This window comes from Drosophila mauritiana, chromosome 3R (genome assembly GCF_004382145.1).
Source record: "Drosophila mauritiana strain mau12 chromosome 3R, ASM438214v1, whole genome shotgun sequence".
Lineage (NCBI taxonomy): Eukaryota > Metazoa > Arthropoda > Insecta > Diptera > Drosophilidae > Drosophila > Drosophila mauritiana.
The window spans coordinates 3801245-3822541 of NC_046670.1; the positions used below are offsets into that span (position 1 = coordinate 3801245).

Genomic DNA, 21297 nt, shown 5'->3' on the forward strand with positions numbered 1-21297 from the left:
CAATTTGCTATTCATCCTCTCTGCTTTTAAAATCGAGTAACCAGAGTTGTCATCATATTTAATTGAGGTGTCGAAAAAACTCAAAGAAACTAGTTCTTTTGTAAGCAATATGGCCGTGTTTATAACTTGTGTTTGTCAAAATGATAATAATCTGTGTTAAATTTCCGAAAAATCATCAATTTAAAAGTGTAAGAAAACTAACTAATTATAGAATCTATTTGCATGCGATCACCGATATCGCAAATCGCCATTCACCCAGAAATAATGGTGTTATCGATAAGTGCGTATTGAGTTCTCCATCCCTGGCTATAGCACGTTTCGGAAGAAAGTTTTTTTTGACAATAAGATAATTAATACTTTAATTGGCTTATACAATGAATAACCAAATTATTTGCGATCAAGTCTTTCTTGCGCATGCTGAAGATGAATTGTTACTTATTTACGACGATGAAATTAATTTGCATGAGGAGCCTGCCCCAATCCTTGAGGACGTCTGGAAAAGCGAAGACGACGTGACTCCAGAAGAGATTCTAGTCGAAGTCGAAGACTACGGAGCTTTACAGGAAGTAGAGGACACTCCTATAGTTTACGAAATCTCGGATAGCGAGGATGAAATGACTCCAGAAGAGAATGTGAAAAAAAATGTCACTTACGATGTAGACCTTTCGGCCATAATCCAGACTTGCGATATCTTTCAACCAGAAAAACTTATGGTCTACATTCACGGTCAAAATTTCACATTTCCAGATTCGGGATTCTTTGCGGAGCAGTGCGATAACTTGAATGCACTCAATGTGACCTACAATACGATCTGGTCTAAGACTTTTAGCCATTCTCTTGGAGAAGTGACCGATGTGACCGACTTAATCCTTCATCGCAACCACGACTTCATCTTCCAGGCACACTCGCCGCCATCGATCCCCAGCTTGCATGCCGAACATTGTCCTCGTCACCGCAAAACCCCACGAAACGTCTTCTGGGCCGACATGGAGGAGGTGTCCTGCATCTTGCTGCATTCGGCGGCCGCCCATGTAGAGCCCCCCGCTTATGTGCACGACGACACGGTTACTTTTGTTGCCAAGGGTCTCACCTTGGCCAAGGAGTACATGACTGATGGGGAAACTTCCCCGAGCGGACCGCAGAGCATCGGTCGCCTGGTGGCCGCCATTGTCATGGACAGGAAGTCGGCCGTTGTAATGGCATATGCCGTGAACCACTTCGTTCCTCAGACTTTGACCGATGACAACACAGGCGAAGTGTCGGGCCTAAAGCTCAATAACATCATTCGCGGATTTGCCATCAACGACCACTTCCGTCGCATCATTGTCGAAAAGACCTGTCCCGTTCTTCCCGTGGTGAACCAAATTCCAAACTAATAGTTCCCAGGCATCGCATCAAATCAATTTATATAATTCATGTGGCTAGTTTTAGCATTTAGGAGGGTAACACAAGAACAACCAGAAAACTGAATAAAAGTATTAAATAAAAACTGTTGTCCTTAAAACTATTAAGGTGTCTGTAATTTCTTTTTTAATTAAAATGCATAACATATACAGTCTTTGTTTTAGAATGTTATTATTAGAAATGGGTTATATTTCATTCATCATATAAGGCTTAAAAGATAAAAAGAAAATCAAAAACTGTGCCTTCAATGAATTTTTAAATATTTTATTTTTATGATGAATGCGTAAAAACTAGTAATGATAAATAATTTTACCAGAAAAACTAAGCAAACCCAATATTTAAGCTTAGATTTTCAGATAACTAAATGTATGCTTTAAAATGGTGCTTGCATAAAAAATGTTAACTATTTTGCACTTTGCTTTATGTAACAGATATATAACAAATCATAGGAAATCGATTAATTTTTTTAAATTTTTACTTACATTTTTTTTCTTACACTCCAATGAAAAGACTTCTTTAAGTTATTCAATTGTATTATTTTATTGTATGTAATGCAATAAATTTGTCAGTTAAAGTTCACATAGTTCTTAGTTTCGTTTACATATGTATATGTGTATGTGAGTATTTTCGTTATTAGTAGGTACTTAACAATAAACTTTGCTATATCATGAGTACACGTGTGTGTTCGAGTGTCTGTCTTTAAAAAGTAACGCCCACACCTTTGCGAATTTGGGACTTTTGCGTGTAATGCGATTTATTTACAATTAGTCGGGTGTTGATAATTACACGAATGGCGTCTACACGTTAATCGAGTTGATGAAAAACACTTAAGAGCTTAGAAATGTATTTTGATTTCGATTTGTATCGTACTTGCTATGGTCATATATGTACGCCGCTTAGGTCTAACAAACTGTCATTGTTCAACATTCAGTTTAATGGGGGGTGTCCAATCCGGCTGTTGGTGGCTTTTTGGCGGGAAATTAAAAGGCTGAACATAAGTGTCAGGGTTGGGCGCTGCTGGGGGGTGGGTGGCTCAAAGGTGGTTAGCCGCAGACCGCGAGCATTTGATGCATGCAAGCCCAAATGTGTTAATTGTCCACACCCGTGAAAAGAATCCCCGTTAAATTAACCCCTTCCTGCCCACCGCCACTGTAATATTGACCGCAGAAATTTATTTCCGTGGCTTTTTCTCGCCCGTCTGCGGAGCGTGTTTGCGTTGGCTCACAGCTGCTTGCGGTTAACTTGGCCCGGGATCAATTTGTTAAGCGCTCAAAGACGGGCGCATCAAGTATACGCAGGGTGTGACAGCCGACGCCTTGGGACAATCGCACACATAATTAATGCCGCTTTGAGGGCATTGTTTGATTGGGAGTGGGAGGGGCAGAGGGCCTGCACCTAATTGCAATTAAGTTGACGCTGCAGCCTCAATTTCCACGTACACGTACAAATTCAGGAGCAGAGACAACTTTAATTAATTTCAGACGATTTTTATGGGATTTGCCGTGGATCGGGGGGAGTGCGTGTAATTAAAAAGGACGTTAAGTGGATAAATAAATACGAGCCGAGCCTGCGGGTTGGCGATGCACACGATGTTTACATTTTGTCCGTTTGATTCGTTTTATTTATTTCTTTGGCCGCCTTGCGCCTTTGTCTCCTGCCGCCTGCCGCTATTTGTTTATTTATTTATTTTATGTATTTATTTGTATCGTTTAAATGCAATTCATTAGTGTTTGGAATACGTCTCTGGTTGCATTCTGCCATTTATATTATTTGTATATTCAATTAATTTACATTTTGCTGAACGATTTCGCAATAGAGTTATATACAGTTCGCGATTCAGTCCGCTGAATTCAATAAATTTACTTTCGTTATCAATTAAATTGTTTTTGCTTGCTGAACGCGCCCATTTCGTCCATTCCGATCAATGAGTGTATTTGATAATTTTTTGTTCTTACGCCATATTTACTTTATGAATTTAGGTTTTTCCCGCATGTTTCGAGCTTGTTCGTGAGATAAGAGCACATAAAATAAAGTTCCATAAATTGGCTATGCAAATGTTTGCGATGTGCCACATACATACATCGCAGTCGGAATATGTGGGTGCTATGTTTGCCAAAGATAATGCTGAATAAACTCCTTGGAAATCATTCAGAACTTCTCCGATCCCTGGGACGGCCTATTCAATTTTTCAAATTTATTGGCGAAAGAAGTTTCGATTCCCCTGACCAGCAACGAGGTCACCGGCCAGAGTCCAGAATTTGCTAAAAATAATAAATATTCAAAACTGTCCGGCATCCGTGTGTGAGTGAGAGAGAAAAAGAGCGAGAGAGAGTGAGGAGGAAAACTGTGCGAGGAGTGCGGGAGATATGGCTAATTGAAAAGTTCAGCATGTCGCCGCATAGGAAGGAGACAGCAAATGTTGTTCCAGACTCAAATTGCCATGCAAATGCATTCGAGTAGCATTTTTCCCGAAAACGCATTCGTTTGATGGCAGGAATTTCCCAGATCCCGATCCCCCTTCCTGCCCGGCTCGCCCATGCGGTCCGAATGGTTTCAGGATATCGATGCAATTTCACATCGGACTGCATAAATATTTACTGTTATTCATTTATGCAAACTTACTCGGAATTTTCCACAAAACATAGGCCCCGCCACTCATGCAACCAAACTGAACAGAAAAACCCAAACATAACTACGTAACGAATTCAGTTTGGAGTCAGCCTAAGACTAGGGGCTTACTAACTAGTTCGCTTAGAGCCGGTAGAACTTACGATTAGCTGGGGCTCGGGATTCTCGAAACTGTCTGGGATACGGACTCATCCTCTATATGTATTGGTAAATAGTTAGTGGATAAAATCAACTAGCTTACAACATGCACTCGGTTATTACGTTACATCTCTCTTTTCGTCTCGCTTTTGCTATTTGGGCCTATCGAATTTATTTGGTTTTCATTTACTTTTTACGTTGGCAGAGTGTTGGGATTCCCATCTTCTCACTGTCTAGTAGCTGCTTTCGCTCCGGCCATTCAGTTTGGCTTGCTGGCATTGACATGTCATGTGCGGTGGCCCACTCCGATGAGGATGACGCTGAGCAGGAGCGCCAGGATGCTGAGGGCGTAGGCCCGGGTGGTGGCTGCCGAGGATGTGACCGCTGAGGCCGACGATTCGCCTGGGAAAACAATCAGAGGGAGCAATCAGACACTGACACTAACTTAAAAGGCATTCGGATATTTTAGTTATGTATTTTTAATGCAGCACGACTTTAATGTCTATACTTTATTTCTATTGGAAGTTTTTTGCTAGCAAATGCCTGGACTGCAACTTACCATTTATTATGTTCAGCGTTACGGTCGCACTGGGGCTATTCGACGGGCTACATGTGTAATTGCCAGTATCGCGCTTCTTGGCCGACTCGATGATTAATGAGCCAATCTGCAGGAGAGAGAAAAAAACACAGGCCCACTGAGTTACGTACTATATTCCGAGAGCCAAGGAAAAGTTTGGAAAAGAAAAAGATAAACACAGGCAGTTTTCACTCGGGCATGGGCACACGTATTCCAAATATCGGGCATGTGCCGGAAACTGACTTTTTGCCCCGCGGCAGGGGATGAAAGTTATGGCCAGGCCAATTAGGAGAAATGCGACACAACTGAAACTTTGCGAAACAATATTATAATATTTCTCGCTTGCCAACGGCAGCCAAGAATCCATTCCAAGTTGAGTGTAATTAAATTAAAATTAACAAGGGACCTGGCCAAGTGGAAGATGCTTTGAGCTACGGATGGAATTAGTTTTAATTTCATTACCATAGTGATACAACAATTAAATAATTTACATCAATAAAATTGCTGCGTAAGTGAATAATTTCGAGGATACTCTCAAAGATTTTTAAAGTGATAAGTTTATCAGAATGGCTTAAAGTAATTAGTTTAGTAAGATGCTTTTAATTAAGAACTCAAAAATGTTATGATCTACCTAAAGTAAATAACTAATATGTAACCACTGTGCACTCACCGTGCTCTGGCCTTCGCCGGAGGCCTCCGGCAGGTTGGGATCCAGTTGCGTGCGGTGGCGCCGGGAGTCGGCCGCCAGCTGCTCGGCGCCGTGGTACCACATGATGAACGTGGGCGGCTCCAAGGCGCCGCGCACAATGCAGCGGAGCACCACGTTGCTGCCCGCCTTCACGTAGCGGTCCGGCTCTCCCAGGATCTCCGTGCGGGGAACTGCGGCATGCGGAAGAGTGGAGAAGAGCAGAAGAGCAGTGCGGATAAGTGGAAGTGGCAAATTCGGCGCTCCGAAATTGTGTCATTTCGCTAATCTATTGAATTAACAGCTACGAGTCACGTCGCACACGTAAATCTGGCTGTGGCAGGGCGACACTCCGCCTCCCAAGAAAATCCACTTTTCAATTTTTCACTTACTGATTCCAGCTTGAACTACGCCCATCACCCCCCACCCCCCGGTTGGTTTTTTGGCCAACAGACACGCACATGCATAACAAACTAAGAGTTGTGTCAAACAAAACTGGAAGAAAAGCAGCAAAAAAGGCGGTGAATAGGGAGAGCACACACACACAAACGAACAAGTTGGAAATGTTGGCGCATACATTTTCACACGACTTTCCGCCGCCCCGCGTCGTCACCTTCCCCCCGGCACCCAGGAAAAGCGGGAAAACTGGGCGTCTTCATTTGCTAGGGCAGCGTGGAGCGACGTGAGCTTTGAAATTTGACAAAATCACGTATCGCCGAGTTTTCACTGCTGTTACACAAAAATGTGCAAAATGAGTGCGCCGAGAATTTACACAAAATGCCCCACTATGCCCCAGAGTATCTGTGTGTGTGGACTCCTGCATGGCCGTGTAGTACCAGTACATACTGTAGTCGGGGAGCACGCGCCACGTTTTGGTTTGACACCAAACTGTGTCAGCTTGTCAAAATCGTCATGTTGTTGCATGTTAGTTTTCCAGCTGCTTGACTGGAGATTCGCGACACAGCAGCAAAAAATACATATGCAAAAAATTGACTTACAGTACGTAGTGCGGCAGCTGAAGCAGGAGCAAGTGCAATGTTATTAGCAACCGTTCCACTTTATCACCCACGCAACTTTTTATCTGGGGATATCACCGCCCGGCGAGGGAATAATTTTCCAGTCGGCAAATTGCGACTCTCACATGGCTCTAATTAAGTCGCGGAGTGGGGGCATGATGTAAAAAAGCAGCAGTTTAAAATTCATTTTCACAAGTACAACAAAGTGGAACGATGTATGTATGTACTATGTATTGCTTTGCTACCCTGGCAAAATCGGATAACAAAGGATGGTAATTACAAAAGATGTAAATAAACACTAGGAAAATGAAATGGATAAATGAAAAGAACAATTAGGGACAGAAAACTATTTCTTTAATCGATTCTGTAAAATGCAAGGATGGCTGGCTACTCGAGTGATGGAGTGTTGACTAAGAGAGTAACATTATGAAATTAACTAAAATAAACAAACACTTTCACAAACTTTACGTGCTTTTCAAACTCTCCTCTTCTTCTTTTCTGCATGTATCGATAACGTGCCGATTAGCTATTGATAAAGACTATCGGTTTATGTTTAAATTATTCCTGGACAACAACCCGCTCGTTACAATTGCTTTGTATACACTAAAGGCATTAACATATTAAATTGGCCGTCCGTTAGACAGTTAGTATTACTAAAGAATCTTTTGTCTATTTAAGCTGTGCAAACCAAGAATTTTTTTAAAAGATATAAATAAAATGTCGGTGTCATTTTTCAACTCTATGTTAGGTAGAGCAGTTGTGTTACAAATTTTGGCATGAAGACGATGCCGATGTGCGATCTTAATTTATACCAAGGGCGTCGGCAGGGCACTGGAACTAAAAGGAATGTTTAAGAAATTTCATAATTTGCTGCTTATCACGTAACTTCCCGTTGTTTATTTACACTATGTACTGTTCTTTTCTCTTAGTCAATCTGCCTCCAATTCTATCGATTTGCTTCCCATACATAAGCTGCTTGATAGGTGCTTTCACTAAGAGTTTCCAGTGTTGGAAGATGAATTCTACTATCTGACAAAAGTCGAAAGTCGACTACAGCTTTCTCTCTTGAATATTAACACTATTCTTGATTATTACCAATACAAATATATATTACTCATATCAAATAAATTTCTTGCAAATCGTTTTAATGTTGTGGAAACTAATTTGCTCGTGGCATATTTACAAAATATATTGCAACTATTTTATTTAAAACCCACAAACACAACCTAGCCCATCAAAAAAAACCATATACAAATAGACTGGTGGGACAAATTTTCAAATTAATTTCAATGCCAACATCGACTCGGAACTATAATGCTTAGTGCTTAGAAATATTTTAAATAGAAAGGAAGCTGAATGGGAGCCGCAGAAACAGAAACCAGAAAACTTTGACCACATTTCGGCTAATTCTCCGAGCACAAAGGGCGTGCGAAGTGCAAAGGGAAGGGAATTGGTTAAGAGTGTCAAGCGAATTGCAGCAAGTTAAATTAATTGAGTTTATGGCGAAATGCTTTTAGGCAAATTAGTCGAAAGGCGGTGCGCAAACATCACAGGGAAATTGTCACTTTTGATGGCGAGATAAAGTGCGCTCCCCAAAAAAAATAATAAAACCAAAAGAAAACCCCAAAATTGGCTTTGGCCATACAAGATTAGCAGCAAATTAAATAAGACCAAGCCATCCGAGAATGAATTCGAAATGAATGAAAAGCTCAACCCCGGAGATGAGATGAGATGATCTGAGCTGAACAGAACAGAACAGAACAGAAAGCGAATCTCATAAAACCAAATCTAGTTTGTCGTTCAATGATGCAGAAAAAAATATATTCATTCATTCATTTGGCATTCATGTGTGCGAGTCACCGTGGTTGCGAATGGTTTTCTTTTTCCGTTCAGGCGCGAAAAGCCCTCCCATGGATTCGGATCATAAGAATAAATCAGCATAGTTGCCAGGGAAAAGTTTAAAAGATTATTACATAAGTTTGCAGCTAAGCAGACTTGATGTTTTTCGGGACATTAACAACGATTTGGCTTCATTGTGCTGCCCATTTGGGTGACCTAGAAAACTCGAGTAAATGAACCAAAACCAAAGAAGCTGACATTTTAACCAGCAACAAAGCAAATAAGGATCTCTGTCCCAGCCCCCCCCACCACTCTCCGCTGTTAACATAACAAATTGACCGAAAACTACGAGCCTATTACCCCAGCTCTCGCTCTGCATCCGAATATGGCCCAGAAATCAAGCAGCAGGCAGGCAAAGGCCAAAGCCTCAACATAAAATCCATTGCCAAAGACTCGGAATCGAATTCATTCAGCGCCAACGGGTGGTGGTGGGTCAAGGCGGGTGATTTTGGCTGGTTTGGGGTGCTTGTGGGAGGGTGGAAAGTGGGTGGTGCGAAAATCGACAACATGCAAAGGGAGTTTGCACAGACAAAACGATGCAATAAATACAAATTACATGGCAAAGGCACAAAATCAGCCAAGCAGGGCGACACCAAGAGCAGAGTGGGTGGTGAGAACGGGTGGGAAAAGCTGGCAGGAAAAACTGCAAAGGGGTGGTCAAGGGCGGTGGAGAATAGGTGCTGCCGATAATGGTTATGGCCAGGCGAATTGGGAGAAAAGGAGCAAAGGAACCGGAAGCACCACGCACACCCAAATTCAACTTCAAACAAACAAAGGGCGATTGGTCCACGGACCACGGGGAAAATGGAAATGGCCATGGACGAAGGCCAAACGACTGCAAATAATGGTTATGCAGAAAGAGACGGCGAGGCGGTGCGAGAAAGAGACGGATCGTCGAATCCCTGCCGGGCATGAATAGAAATCCTTTATGCTTAAACTTGTCGTTAGATTAACGCAAATGTGGCCGCGCATACGAAATTCAGATAGGCGAATATTTTTGGCTCCAGATGGATACCTGTTGGCTGCCACGCCCCACGCCCACTCCCAATTTCTCTAATCTAACACTAAAACAAATTGATCTTGCGCTATTTCGTAATAAATTAAATAAAATCTTATTTCAGAAAAAATGTTAAAAATTTTTTTTGAAAAAATTTGAATATATATTTCACTAATATTGCAAAATGAATTACTTTGTTGTATTTCGTAATTCAAGTTGTGTGCACCTGAAATACATAGTGTGCTCATACAGCAAATCTAATTTAACTCGGTGAACTTTCCAAGTTTTCTATTTTATTTCAGTTTTATGAATTGAATCTGATTATTCCCAGTGGACACGCACACATGAGGTTTTGGCATACATGCGCAAGTGTTTAGCATACAAATTAGCTGAGCCGGAAATGCGAAAATCACTTTTTGGCAACACCATTATCCAGTCTATTGCCCTTGCCCTCATTTTTCCCTGCTCATCCCTCGATTCAGCATGATGTGTCCTTTTTTGTGCCGGCAGCTAGCTCCTCGGGTTGGATCTCCATAAAACCAAAGTGTTAGTTGGATAAAAGAAAATTCAATTTGTTGGCTTCAAATGCAAATTGACTTTTTACTTTCACTGCCTGGCGCGCTCTTCTTTTCGTTGCCATCTGAGCTGGGCTAAATTGACCTTAAATTGTCAAAGAATTTGAAATGATGGTGTAATTCTGGCCGAAGGGCGTTGTTTTTCGTAAAGCAAACCTCAGCCGCAGGACGAGCATCAGCTTACATACATATCCATGCTGGGCGAAGTTGCAGCCGGAATCGTTTCAAATGAATGCATCCGTGTCATAGATAAAATCCGTTGCTGAAACCGAATTCGAAACCGAAGCCCAATAGCCGTGGCCAAAAAATATTCGCACTGATTTCCGTGTCATAGCCCCAAGCAATGCGGTTGTTATTGTGCCGGCCAGATAAATAATGTGAGCCAGAGCCACAGCCGGGAAATTTCATATCAATTACAGGGCCCAGAACATCCTCCGATGCCCTCGACTGACATTTACATTGTTCATTTGGCCTGCTGATGCTGTTTCTTCCGGTATGCAAACATGAAATTTAATTAACTTTTTACTCGGGTGCTTGGGTGTGTGTAAGTGTGTGTGTTTGTGTGTCTGGGCAACCAAAACGAAACCAGAGCCCAGCACGTAAAAGTTTTCTCGTTAAAAAACTTGACTGACCAAAGAAATGTTCCGTCTGTGTGCTCTGCTTTACTTTTTTTTGCACTCGTTTTTCGAGCATTTCAATGGCCAATGGTCAGCAGCCGCAATTTGAATGCAATTTAGTGAGTAATTTGAAATGCAGTTGCCGCATGAAACATGCAAAGATCTCGGCCCATGTGTGGCTCGGCTCTGCTCTGCCTTTTGTAAGCGGGCTGAAAAGTTTTCGCATTTGCTGCCGCTTGACCTTTGCCCCTTGCCGCCCGCAAATTATGCGCTCAACTCACCCAGAACCCAACTTCCACTGCCCAAGTGCGAACTCATATTCATAAGCCCTGGCATTTAGTGCTCATGTTCACGGTCTTGGTCTTGGACTTGACTTACCCACAACTTGCAGCTGGACACGGGCGCTGACTTTGGGCTCCGTGGAGACCTGGCACTCGTAGGAGCCGGCGTCCCGGGCCTGGACGTACTTGATCTGCAGGGTCCAGTACTTGTCCGGCTGCTTGATGGCCAGGAATCGCTGGTCGGCTATGAAGACGGCCCTAAAAGCGGGATGCAAAATTCGAATTAGTCGCAAGTTATAAGTTTTAATTTAATTTCAGTGCTTCACAGAAGCATATGTGGTTGAAAATCCACACTTGTTGCACATGGTGGAATCATTAGAACGTTGGCACAGCTTATTTGCTAACAGCGATTGCGTGAGTCTTAGGCAAGATTCATTGAATAATAGAACAATCGATTTTGTGTCTTACAAAATATATATCATAACTATTTATTAAGCTACAATGATGATCATATTGAAATAATGCGTCACTTTAAAAATAGCATAATTAACTTTTTTAAAAATCTCTAAGGCCATAAACCACACGAGCTTAGCCTGGCGAACCGAGCCACACCATTATTATTTGTTTGAAAACTCCAGGAAGCCGGCAACCTGAGTCCATTTGGACTGACTTTAAGCATGCCATATAGCATAAATTCTAAGCAAACGAACAATGGCGGCGGAGCCACTTAGCGGAGTCCTCGCTAAGTCCGCTACTAATGGCCACTCAAAAGACACTCAAAGTTATTTAGTTGCGGCATTTAAGCGGCAACTAGCGAAAGAGACGGCGAATGTTTGGGGGGAAAGAGTTGACAACAAAGTTGCGTGTTTGGGGCAGGCAGCATGCAAATGTTTTTGTGCGGGGAGTGGCCGAAGTCAGTAGTAAAATAAGTTGCGTTTAATGTCATTGTTGCGATATTTTTGTTCCTTCTTCCTAGTTGTGTGCCCCTCCGGGACTCTAGGCTACCAAATTGCCCCTGCACTTTGCCTAAAGTGCAAAAATGTTTCCGTCATTTGGCTAAAATGCAGCGAATGGCCACGCCCACTGCACACATGCGTTGACATTGCTTATTGTGTGCCCCAAAGGCTTGGACCCTCCTCCGCCAGTACCACCCCACTAACAAGTTCTGATGCTAAACCCAGATTAGACCCTTGCGTTTTGCACTCGTAAAACTCGACATTTTATGACTTTTGCCATTTCCTCGGTGTCCCGCTTTTCCCCCCCACCTAAACTGTGCACCCCGCGCCGTATTTCTTATCAAGATTTTGTAGTTACTTTATAATTTTCATTTCATTTTAAAGTTTCTCAGCGCTCTTGACTTCTCCTGGGCTCCTACTTTTTGTTGTCCCCTATTCGTCGCATATTTTGCAGCAACTCCTTTTGCCCTGCCCGTATTTTGTGGCTTTCCACGGTCTCTTCGCTCGTTTTTCAAGTACTACGAAGTGACCCGACCCGGCATGAGTTACCATTTGCAGTTTATTGTTGTGGAGGAAGCTGTATGATGGTCCTCCTTCCTTTCCACTGATATTGGCCACTTGAATCCTACGCTTGGTTGGGTGCACGCAAAGAGTGCTCCCCAAGTGGGCTAATCATACGCTGATCCCAAGGGATTTTCGGTCCATTTGAATGGAGTTTTGGGATCGAGGCAAATAATCGTAAACTATATAAAACTATTAAAAGAAGCTAGAAATATTTAATATAATATTATCGTTTTTTTGTTCATGGTATTTTTTAACTAAATGCATGTCATTAGATTGCGTTTTATTTTTACATATCAAGGATGCATTTGAACTTCTACTTATTTATTTTTGAAACTGACTCCAAATCCCTTTAATATTATCCCAAATAAGATGTTGATAATACCTCCGTGAAATATTTTTAAGGGAATCGGCTTCCACAAGGGTGCTCAATTTCCGCAGGGACTGCTTGTGAATATGATAGTACGCCGTTTCGCAGGATTGTGGGTGTGGAATCTTTGCCTTTAACCTCAGACGTATCTGCCATGATTCCTCCCCCCGCCGGAGAGTTTCATTTCCTTCGCTTCGTTTATCGCATCAGGGCTTTTGCTGCTGCTTGTTGCGGTTGCCACTCGGAGAATCCCATTAAGAGGAAGCTCATCTCCTGCTGCACATGCAGCTCCTGCTATATGACGCACATCGCCGGTGCGGTGTGTGTGTGCCGAGATAAGAGATAACAAAGTAGCCGAGAAACACCTGGCTGGGTAATTACCTCGACCGCCGCCCAAGGACTACGACTCCTGTAGCCAGCTCTTTCGGCCAATTAAGCCTTCGTGAGAACGGGTAAGAGGAGGCCATAAATTGAGGAAAGCATGTGTCCAGCGGCAAACAAAGGACACCATTGCACGTGACATTTATATGATAGTGTAAACACATCATTTGCGCCATTATACAGCACACTAGCAGTGTCGCTGGCTAAAAGTTTTTGAAATCTATTCCCATTATGTTTGATATGCCGGGGAACTGCTGGCGAAGGACAAACAGTTGGGGTTTCTTTTGAGCGGGCAAAAAGAAAACTTTCTAGATAAATGTGACAGAAGACATTGGAGCAGGAAAGAACTCGGTGCACACAATCAACTGGCAGCAAGTGCAGGAAGACCGACTTGGCCCGATGGAGGCGGTCGGCAAAAATGGGCAGTGGCACCGGGGCACGGGATCTCCTTCTGGTGGGCACTGCAGGAAGCAATCAGTAAGGACACTATCTCAGCTAAATTTCAATGCTCGCCGCCCAGCAATCCAGCAATGTTTGCCTTCAGCCAGTCATTCATTCCTGCCCAGCCATTCAGCCATTCATCCTGGCCACCTACTGATACTCACACACACTCGTAGGGCCATCGGCATCCCCTTCGCACAGGACTCCCATATGGGAGCTACTTCGCCAGAAGGACAAACAGGCTGGCTGTCTTATCTAATGTGAAAGGTTCATTGGTTTTACTTTTCTATCAAAGTAATAAGCTGGAAATGTTTGCCCTGCCACCCGGCACCACAGTCTTCCCGAATGGCAAACGTGGCTAAAACAGAGAAGGATGCCGATGCACGGAGAAATAGTTTGTGATCTTAGTAAATATATTTATTAGGTGTAATTTTATTTATAAACCTGTTTCATATTATTATACAACTTATTATTTAAGAGTTGTATTCTTTATATATGTATTTATTTTATTTCAATGCTATTTTAAATAATTAAACTCTAATTAAATATTTAAACTCTAAAATAAATTTAGAATGAACAGCCATTCCTTTAATTTTTTAATTAATTTAAGTGTTTATTTTTTTGTATTTTTTGACTGATACACTTTTTTCCAAGTGTGAAATAAAAGACAGACGAGGCAACAACAAGCCGACTCAGAGACAGTTTGAAGTAAAGTTTTTCTGCATTTGAAGGGGAAGGAGGTGGAAAAAATGCAATGAAATTGCACACTTGCGTTTCCGCTTGGCCTGTCATACAGGAAAAACAGGAAAAGGACATATCCACATCCAGCATCCACAAGCTCGCATCATTGATGACACACCTGCATCTCGACCTGTTCGAGGACACGCAGATTGAAATTGAAAGGGGCTCTTCGGAAGCTTCAAAGTTTTTACTCTTAATTCATTTTGTTGTAAATTGTTTTCGTCTCAATTGATTTTACAAAAATATCGGAGAAATCAAAATGGGCAGTCTCCATGGAGTTGGATGTTGATATGAGTAAAACTAACTAACAAATCGGTATTGTAACTCGGCAGTGTATAATCTCAAGGGTCTGATGCTAGCAAGTAAATTGGCTGACATAAAAGTACAACAAAATTGTAGAAGCCAGCACAATTCGATTGTTACACATTTTAATTGAAAGGTTAGTTACCCAACTGGGTCATTATGACGGCATTTTTGCCATTCAGGCTATTTTAATTGGCAGCAATCATTATTGCCGGCTGCCGTTCATTATTTTCATGCATATGTCTGGAATGTCTCAAACAGAGCAATCAGTAAATCACCGGTGTAATTGTGTATCTATATCTGAGCGTGCGTACGGATACAAGAAAAGCAGTTGAAATCGAGCCTGTTAAATTCACTAATTACACAAATATTTGTGTTCATCTGTGAATTATATCGTTTATACCACTGGCTGTCTGCGTTCTCTGGGCACTCGAGATTGTCCAGAGACATTAACGACTTAGAGAGCGGAGGCAGAAAATTGAATTGTAATTGTCAGCAGATAGCCGTCCAGCCTCGATTTCAAATGCCTGGCAATGAGTTTGTTAATTACCTGTCAACGGTCAAGATGTGTCCATCTCGCAGACGAATCCAGGACACCGATTTGTTGCCCAGCTGTTTGACCTGTGGGAATGAAAACAAACAAATTGGTTTATAAATGAGATGGAGGTTGATCAAATATTTACTCTGCCAGATAGGAATTTAAATAAAAATGGGCTATGAAAAACGAATGAAAAACAAGAGAATACAGTTTTCAGTACATGACATAATGATTTAATACAGGAAAAAAACGAACATAACAACAGCTTTTTATATTTCGAATTTTTATAGACTTTAATAGTTTATGTATGTATAGAGTATAGGAGTTGAACTCCTACTTAAAGGATAATGTGGACATCTACGATTATTTGGTTATATTACGTTCTAAATTATTGGAAATTATACTTGTTTTGCAAGATTATTTGTTTATGTCCAAAGCTGGAATATTGCATTTCCAACTACGAGAGTGCCATTTGCCAATAATGAATTTTGCCCGTTAGAAGCTGGAGCAGCTTTCAGAGGGACCCCAGTCGAGATTAAACACCCCATCTACGGTGTAGACCGTCCGCTCCATTAACGATAAGGACAACCTCCGGTGACTGGACTAGTCCACACGGGAATTGCTCAACAAGTGGAAGAGCAATGTCAAAGTGCCGGCGCACACACACGCAAGTAAATTAGTGCAACCGAATGGGGCAGATGGGGCCAGGAGTTGGTAAGTGGGGTCCAGTGGCTGCCCACAGAAACTACATTGAAATGTAATTAAATACCGAAATGAACATGAAACCCGGCCGACAGATGGACAAGCGCAGGAGCCGCCGAGGCTCAGAAGTGGGGTCATCTGCATCTGCATTGGCATCGGCAACGGCATGTTTCAGATATTATCGAAATGTGTCGTAGTTAGTAAATCTAAAATGCATTTATAGGCCAGCACGCAGACCACCATCCTGTTTGCACAGAAACGATTTTGTCCATTCAACACTTTGGTCCCCTGGTTGGGATGGGGACTCTGGTTAGTTGGTGGCTAGTCCACTGCCTTCTATGGATCTCCATAAAATGTGTAGGTGCTGTCACCGCTCTGTAATTCCGATGTAACGATCTCATTAGGAGCTCGTTGCATGCGTTGCATTTAATTGGCCTCAGCCTGCTGTGCAGCCGGATTACTAATTTAGTTTTGGGGAAATTCCAGATTCGGAGATTACTTTTGATTGCAACGACATCGAGAATCGGTCTAACTGCAACTCCACTCGATTGAAGTGCGCATTCTTTGGGCGGACAAAAGTTAAGCTCCGACAATTACAAATAAGCTGCTGCTTGGAATATTTCAAATAAGCCATTTTCCCCAAAGGGATGTTCTACCCCACCTGATGTCATCGAATGTCCGGACGGACGGACAAGTGAGGCCAATTTGAAAAGAAGCGGACCGAAGAGCAATCTTTGTCTGACTCCTGTCCTTGTTCACAACCTCTCATTCTTCTGCTCCTGCTACTGCTCCACTGTCCCTCCTGGCTAAGAGGACTCACTCAACTGTGGCACTTAATGCAGCATTTGAACAGAGAATGGAATGAAAGGCTCCCGGAGAATGGAGACGGGCAAAAGGAGCGTCGAGCAAACTGGGCGTGTCATCCTGGACGGGCATAAAGTGTAAAGCCAACGACGAGTAATTGACGAAAATTGAGATGCGAGCCTTATACTTTTCATTCCTGGATCGGGAAATGATGGCTGGTCTGGCGGAGGTAAGTTGGATGCGGAGGGTGGGTGGTGGGAGGAGCTGTCTAGGCGGACGGCTGCTGAACTCTGCGGAGGAGCACTTAATTGACCATGACAACAAGAAATTAACATTGCTGGGCTGGAAAATTACAGAACACAGGCAACACTCCCTCCCATCACCACACGTATTAAATATTTCAACCGCGATTAATGCGAGTTTTCCAATGCTTTGTTCTTTACCAGGAATTTGAGCTACCAAATTGTTGTATTCTGCGAATATTTTTCCCTTCGAATGAGTTGCGAAAGCCCCTAAGACAGCTTGGCAAATTGGATGAATTCAGCTTGAATTTAACCTGTCTGTTTTCGTAACGCAAAATAATATATTTTGCTTGTTTAATCTTTAATCCCAGCGCTATGCGCTCGAGGGCATATTGATAACAATAATGTTGGTTCTGCCGGCAATCTACACATTATGTGTTTGCATATTCCCTAATCTTCAAACGAATGTCTGAGGTATTTTAAATGACGATTACACCTGCCCCAAAGATCAAATTAAATAAATACTGAATAATTAGCAGGAACATTGGCAAATTGGTCACGTAACGTGGCTGACCTAGACTCTGAAAACTTAGCACCAATTGCGATGCCATAAAACTAATTTGCTGAAATTTAATTTTCACTTTTCATTTATGCTAAATAAAATATTTACAACTTGTAAGCAAACAATTTGCTCGACTGCGTGCCCCTGGCACTTTCCATTCCACCTCGCCCCTGACCATGACTTTTCCCCGGATCTTTCCGTTGGCCATTAAACACCTGCGCAAACAATGGAAAAGCGTGTGAGAAATCGCCTGAGAGCGCCTTGGCCACGTTTGTTTGCCATTTGTTTTTGAGCCTTGCGTTAAATACACAGGCTGCGGTCGGTCACACCTCCTCCTCGTCCTTGTCCGCATCCTCGTGCTGCGCCCCTCCAAAATGTTCCGGGCATCGCACAAATATTTGCGCAATAAAATTTAATGGGTTTTCTATGTGGACCTCGGGCAGGTCACGGTGATGAGGGCAGTCACAACAACAATAGTAGTAATAATTACAAATAAAAACACGCACGCACCTCCGCAAAACAGCACGCAACTTTGTTTGCGAATGTACGGGTGAAATCGCCTACGGCGAACGAAGTGTGTGGATCCGGAAAAAGCTAACCAAATAGCTCGAACTTTCAAAAACTTGCTGTTATTTATGGGCTGGGAGGAGTAATACTTTACAACTAATATGCTAACAAATTAAAATCACCTTTTGTATAAACATACATTAAGTTTTTAGTTCAGTTGGGTTTAGGCAATGACGACTGTACGCGCAATAAAGATGGAAATTATGAATTTATTTTTCTGCCGCTTTAGCTCGTTTGGCTTTTCGAATTGAGATGGGATGTGGGATGGAGATGAAATGGTTTCGCTGTAGCGGCACTCACCCGACAGGGCAGATACGCGTGTGTCCCGATCTGAGTGGTCACATTGGAAGTGGCGTAGCCATCCAGATAGGGCTCCACGAGTCCCGATGTCGCCGACAGAGCGGATGCCTCCGGCAGAAGCGAGGACACTTGAGCCAAGCTGGAGAAAGCGGTCGCCGATGATGGGTCGCCGCTCTCGTCGGAGTTGATGGCCGTGGAGGCTGCCGATGACGATGAGGTTCCTGCTCCTTCTGATGTTCCTGCTCCGGGTCCAGATCCCCGCCCGCCTGCCGCCTCCGCCGACGTCTGTGTGTGCGATGCTGAAATTGATTTGGGGGCGGCCCAGAGAAGCGGGAGAAAAAGAAAGAGGAAAGTGGATTTCTTGTTAATCGAAATGACAATTTTGGGCTTCGATTTCACCAAAGCTAATGTCACGTACATGGCGCTACTGGCTCGGGTGTTTGTGTTCGGGAGGAGGACATTTTGGGTGGTCTGTGTTAGTTGATTGGGTATTAAAGCTGGAGGCAAACATCCAGCTTTAATTTGCATACATATGTATGTACAATGTACATATATGTCAACATGGATGGAGGGAAATACAGTTTAAACTCGCGCAGAAAATTGCTTAAATTTATGTGTTTTAGGGTGTGGCTGGTTGCTTTTTCTTTCCTAAATAAATTGCATGAATACATATACATATTTCTTAACTACTTTATAAACCATTGAAGGCGCATCTCTGCTTGCAAGGTCCTTAAGTTTTCCTAGCTAAATGATTACCTCCCACCGCCCTGGCGGTAAAAACAAAAAGCAAAAGTGAAACCAGCAGCGACAAGTTAACATCATTTAACGGAAATGTGGCAAATGAGTGTATGGTGTTTAAGCCAGATCCACACAAAACCGCCAAGTCAGGAGCAGGCGAAGAAGGCGGTCTAACCACACTGGCCGTTCAAGTGGGTGGTGACCACCTCTGCATCTGATGGCCCGTCCTGCGGTTGCTTTTCCCAACCCATTCGAGCTTCAGATACACACTCGTACTTGTCTGTTTGGCAAATGCCAGTTTTCGGTTTCAAATGAATCAATGACGCTTAAGTGGCTGGCGGGCGACAACGTCACCATCATGATTTTCGCACCGCAGCAAAGTTTTTTAATGAATGCCATTCATTAAAATTGATTGTTGTTTGGCGGCGGGTCGGCTGGCGATGCTTTCCACCCCCTGTGGGCGCAAATATTGTCCAACGTCCAAGGGACGCAGCCATGTCGATGAGTTGGCAGAACGCGGAAGGTCCGCTAAAACGCATGCTATTTGCTGAATTGCCAATTAACTGGCAATTTCGGCTGAACCAAACCGAACCGATCCAGACCCATCGAATCGCCCTTACTCCTAACGAAAGCAATTGATTTTATCCCTCTGGTCCTTTATTTCTGCCCGATGACTGAACAATATTTTCGGTATAACATTAATTTTTGGCGGGAGCTTGGTGGAAAGAAAACGGTTTTCGAGTTTTGACTTTGACATAATTGTGCCTGGCGCTGACAGTTTGATATTCTTCTTGAAAAGTGGAATGGGAACACAAGTTTCCACAAATCATTTCATAAATATGATAGATGTGCAGGCTTGAGGGGCTCTGAGGAGCAGTCGATTAGAAATAGCACCTTAATAAATATATGCAAATAAATAAATAAACGATAATGGTAAGGAAACACAGAATCTCACTTACGTACATTTAAATAATAGTGTGGAAACAAATGTAATCACCTACTTGGTTTTCCTATATAGAAATAAACATTTTATTACAAGTGCTCAAAATCTGCTACCCAAATTCTTTGAAGCAGAATATTGAAAGTAAAGCACCTGGAAGTTGACTTACGCATAATGGAACGAGATAGCCAATATATCAGCACTGCCAAATTGAATGACAAGGACGTGTGTGCATGTGTAATTCGTTCAAATAGCTACCAGACCCGACATAACCATGGCAGAATTTGTGCTCCAATTAAAACGACGAATGTAGCGTAAAATCATTTCGAGTTTGACAACTTGCACGTCAATTTAATTGGTGCGAGCCCTTGATGGCCAAAAAGGTGGCAGTGACAGTGGCAGTGAGTTGCTGCTGTATGCATAGCTGAAATCAGCAATCATTTCATCTATGCCTATTTTTTGCCCCTCAGTATGGCACATCTGCCCCATTGCTCCTTAAACCCCCCGAACCCTCGATCCCCGCCGCTGACAAGGGGGCAGAGCCACGGCAACAGCCGGAAAAAGGGAAATGGTCGGGGAGCTGGGGAAATTGGGCAGTGGAGGGCGGAGGCGTAATTGACAAAAGGTTTCATGCATTCAATGCCACTGCCAGGCTCGTTGTCGCCCTCTGACAAATACAGCGCCCAACTGACGGCTCGACACTCCCGGCCAAGTTGTAGGACCTGGCCAGAAGGACATGCCCGCTGGCAACCCACACTCACTCACACATACTCACTCACTCACAATCAGCGCAATCGACACGCAAAAATTGGAGAGAAACGCGCTGAAAAGATCAAAGCCGTTCAATTGTCAGCATCGACAGCTGGAGAGGCTCCTCGATGCGGATGCGGATGTGGGTGTGGACGTGGATGTGGCGATGGATTTCGGGGGTGGTGATTTGTCAAAGCAACCAGCTCAAGGCTACCGCCTCCCGGTCGCCGCCCAAATGTTTAGCTCAACTTTCACCAAATAAAACAGCTGCCAGAAATTCGCTTAGTTTGCATTTCCGCACGAAGCTGTTGATTAACGTGTGTGGCGGGAGGAGAAGAAGGATCCCAATCAGGGAAACTGACAATAAAAAGGAAAACAATGAAGACGGCGAATTGAATGTAGTCTATGTCGAGCAATCTCTGCACAGATTTATTAATCTCTTTACTAAATATAAGAATTTCATATTTTATACATGGCGTATACGTAATATGACTGAAAAAGATAAACGAGTTAAAAGAGAGTCTATGATAAGTGACTTTCAGCTGTCCCAAGGAAGTCTTACAATAAAGTTATTGCTTAGACTT

General features: G+C 43.0%; 2 protein-coding genes across 2 annotated transcripts in view; one reads left to right on the top strand and one right to left on the bottom strand.

Annotated features, from left to right (window-relative positions):
* Window positions 1–222: 222 nt before the first annotated feature.
* Window positions 223–1489, top strand: LOC117143925. Its single transcript, XM_033308841.1, has one exon. The coding sequence runs from the start codon at window positions 375–377 to the stop codon at window positions 1374–1376; it is 1002 nt and encodes a 333-aa protein (XP_033164732.1). The 5' UTR covers window positions 223–374; the 3' UTR covers window positions 1377–1489.
* Window positions 1490–1951: 462 nt separating this feature from the next.
* The window catches only part of LOC117144479 (hemicentin-2), a 64133-nt gene continuing 44787 nt past the window's right edge, over window positions 1952–21297 (bottom strand). The window contains exons 3-8 of the mRNA XM_033309659.1: window positions 18286–18584; window positions 15121–15191; window positions 10915–11075; window positions 5418–5626; window positions 4730–4835; window positions 1952–4572 (exon numbers count right to left, since the gene is read on the bottom strand). Coding sequence (XP_033165550.1) covers window positions 4457–4572; window positions 4730–4835; window positions 5418–5626; window positions 10915–11075; window positions 15121–15191; window positions 18286–18584 — 962 coding nt within the window. The 3' untranslated portion in view covers window positions 1952–4456. The remainder of the gene's footprint in view (window positions 4573–4729; window positions 4836–5417; window positions 5627–10914; window positions 11076–15120; window positions 15192–18285; window positions 18585–21297) is intronic.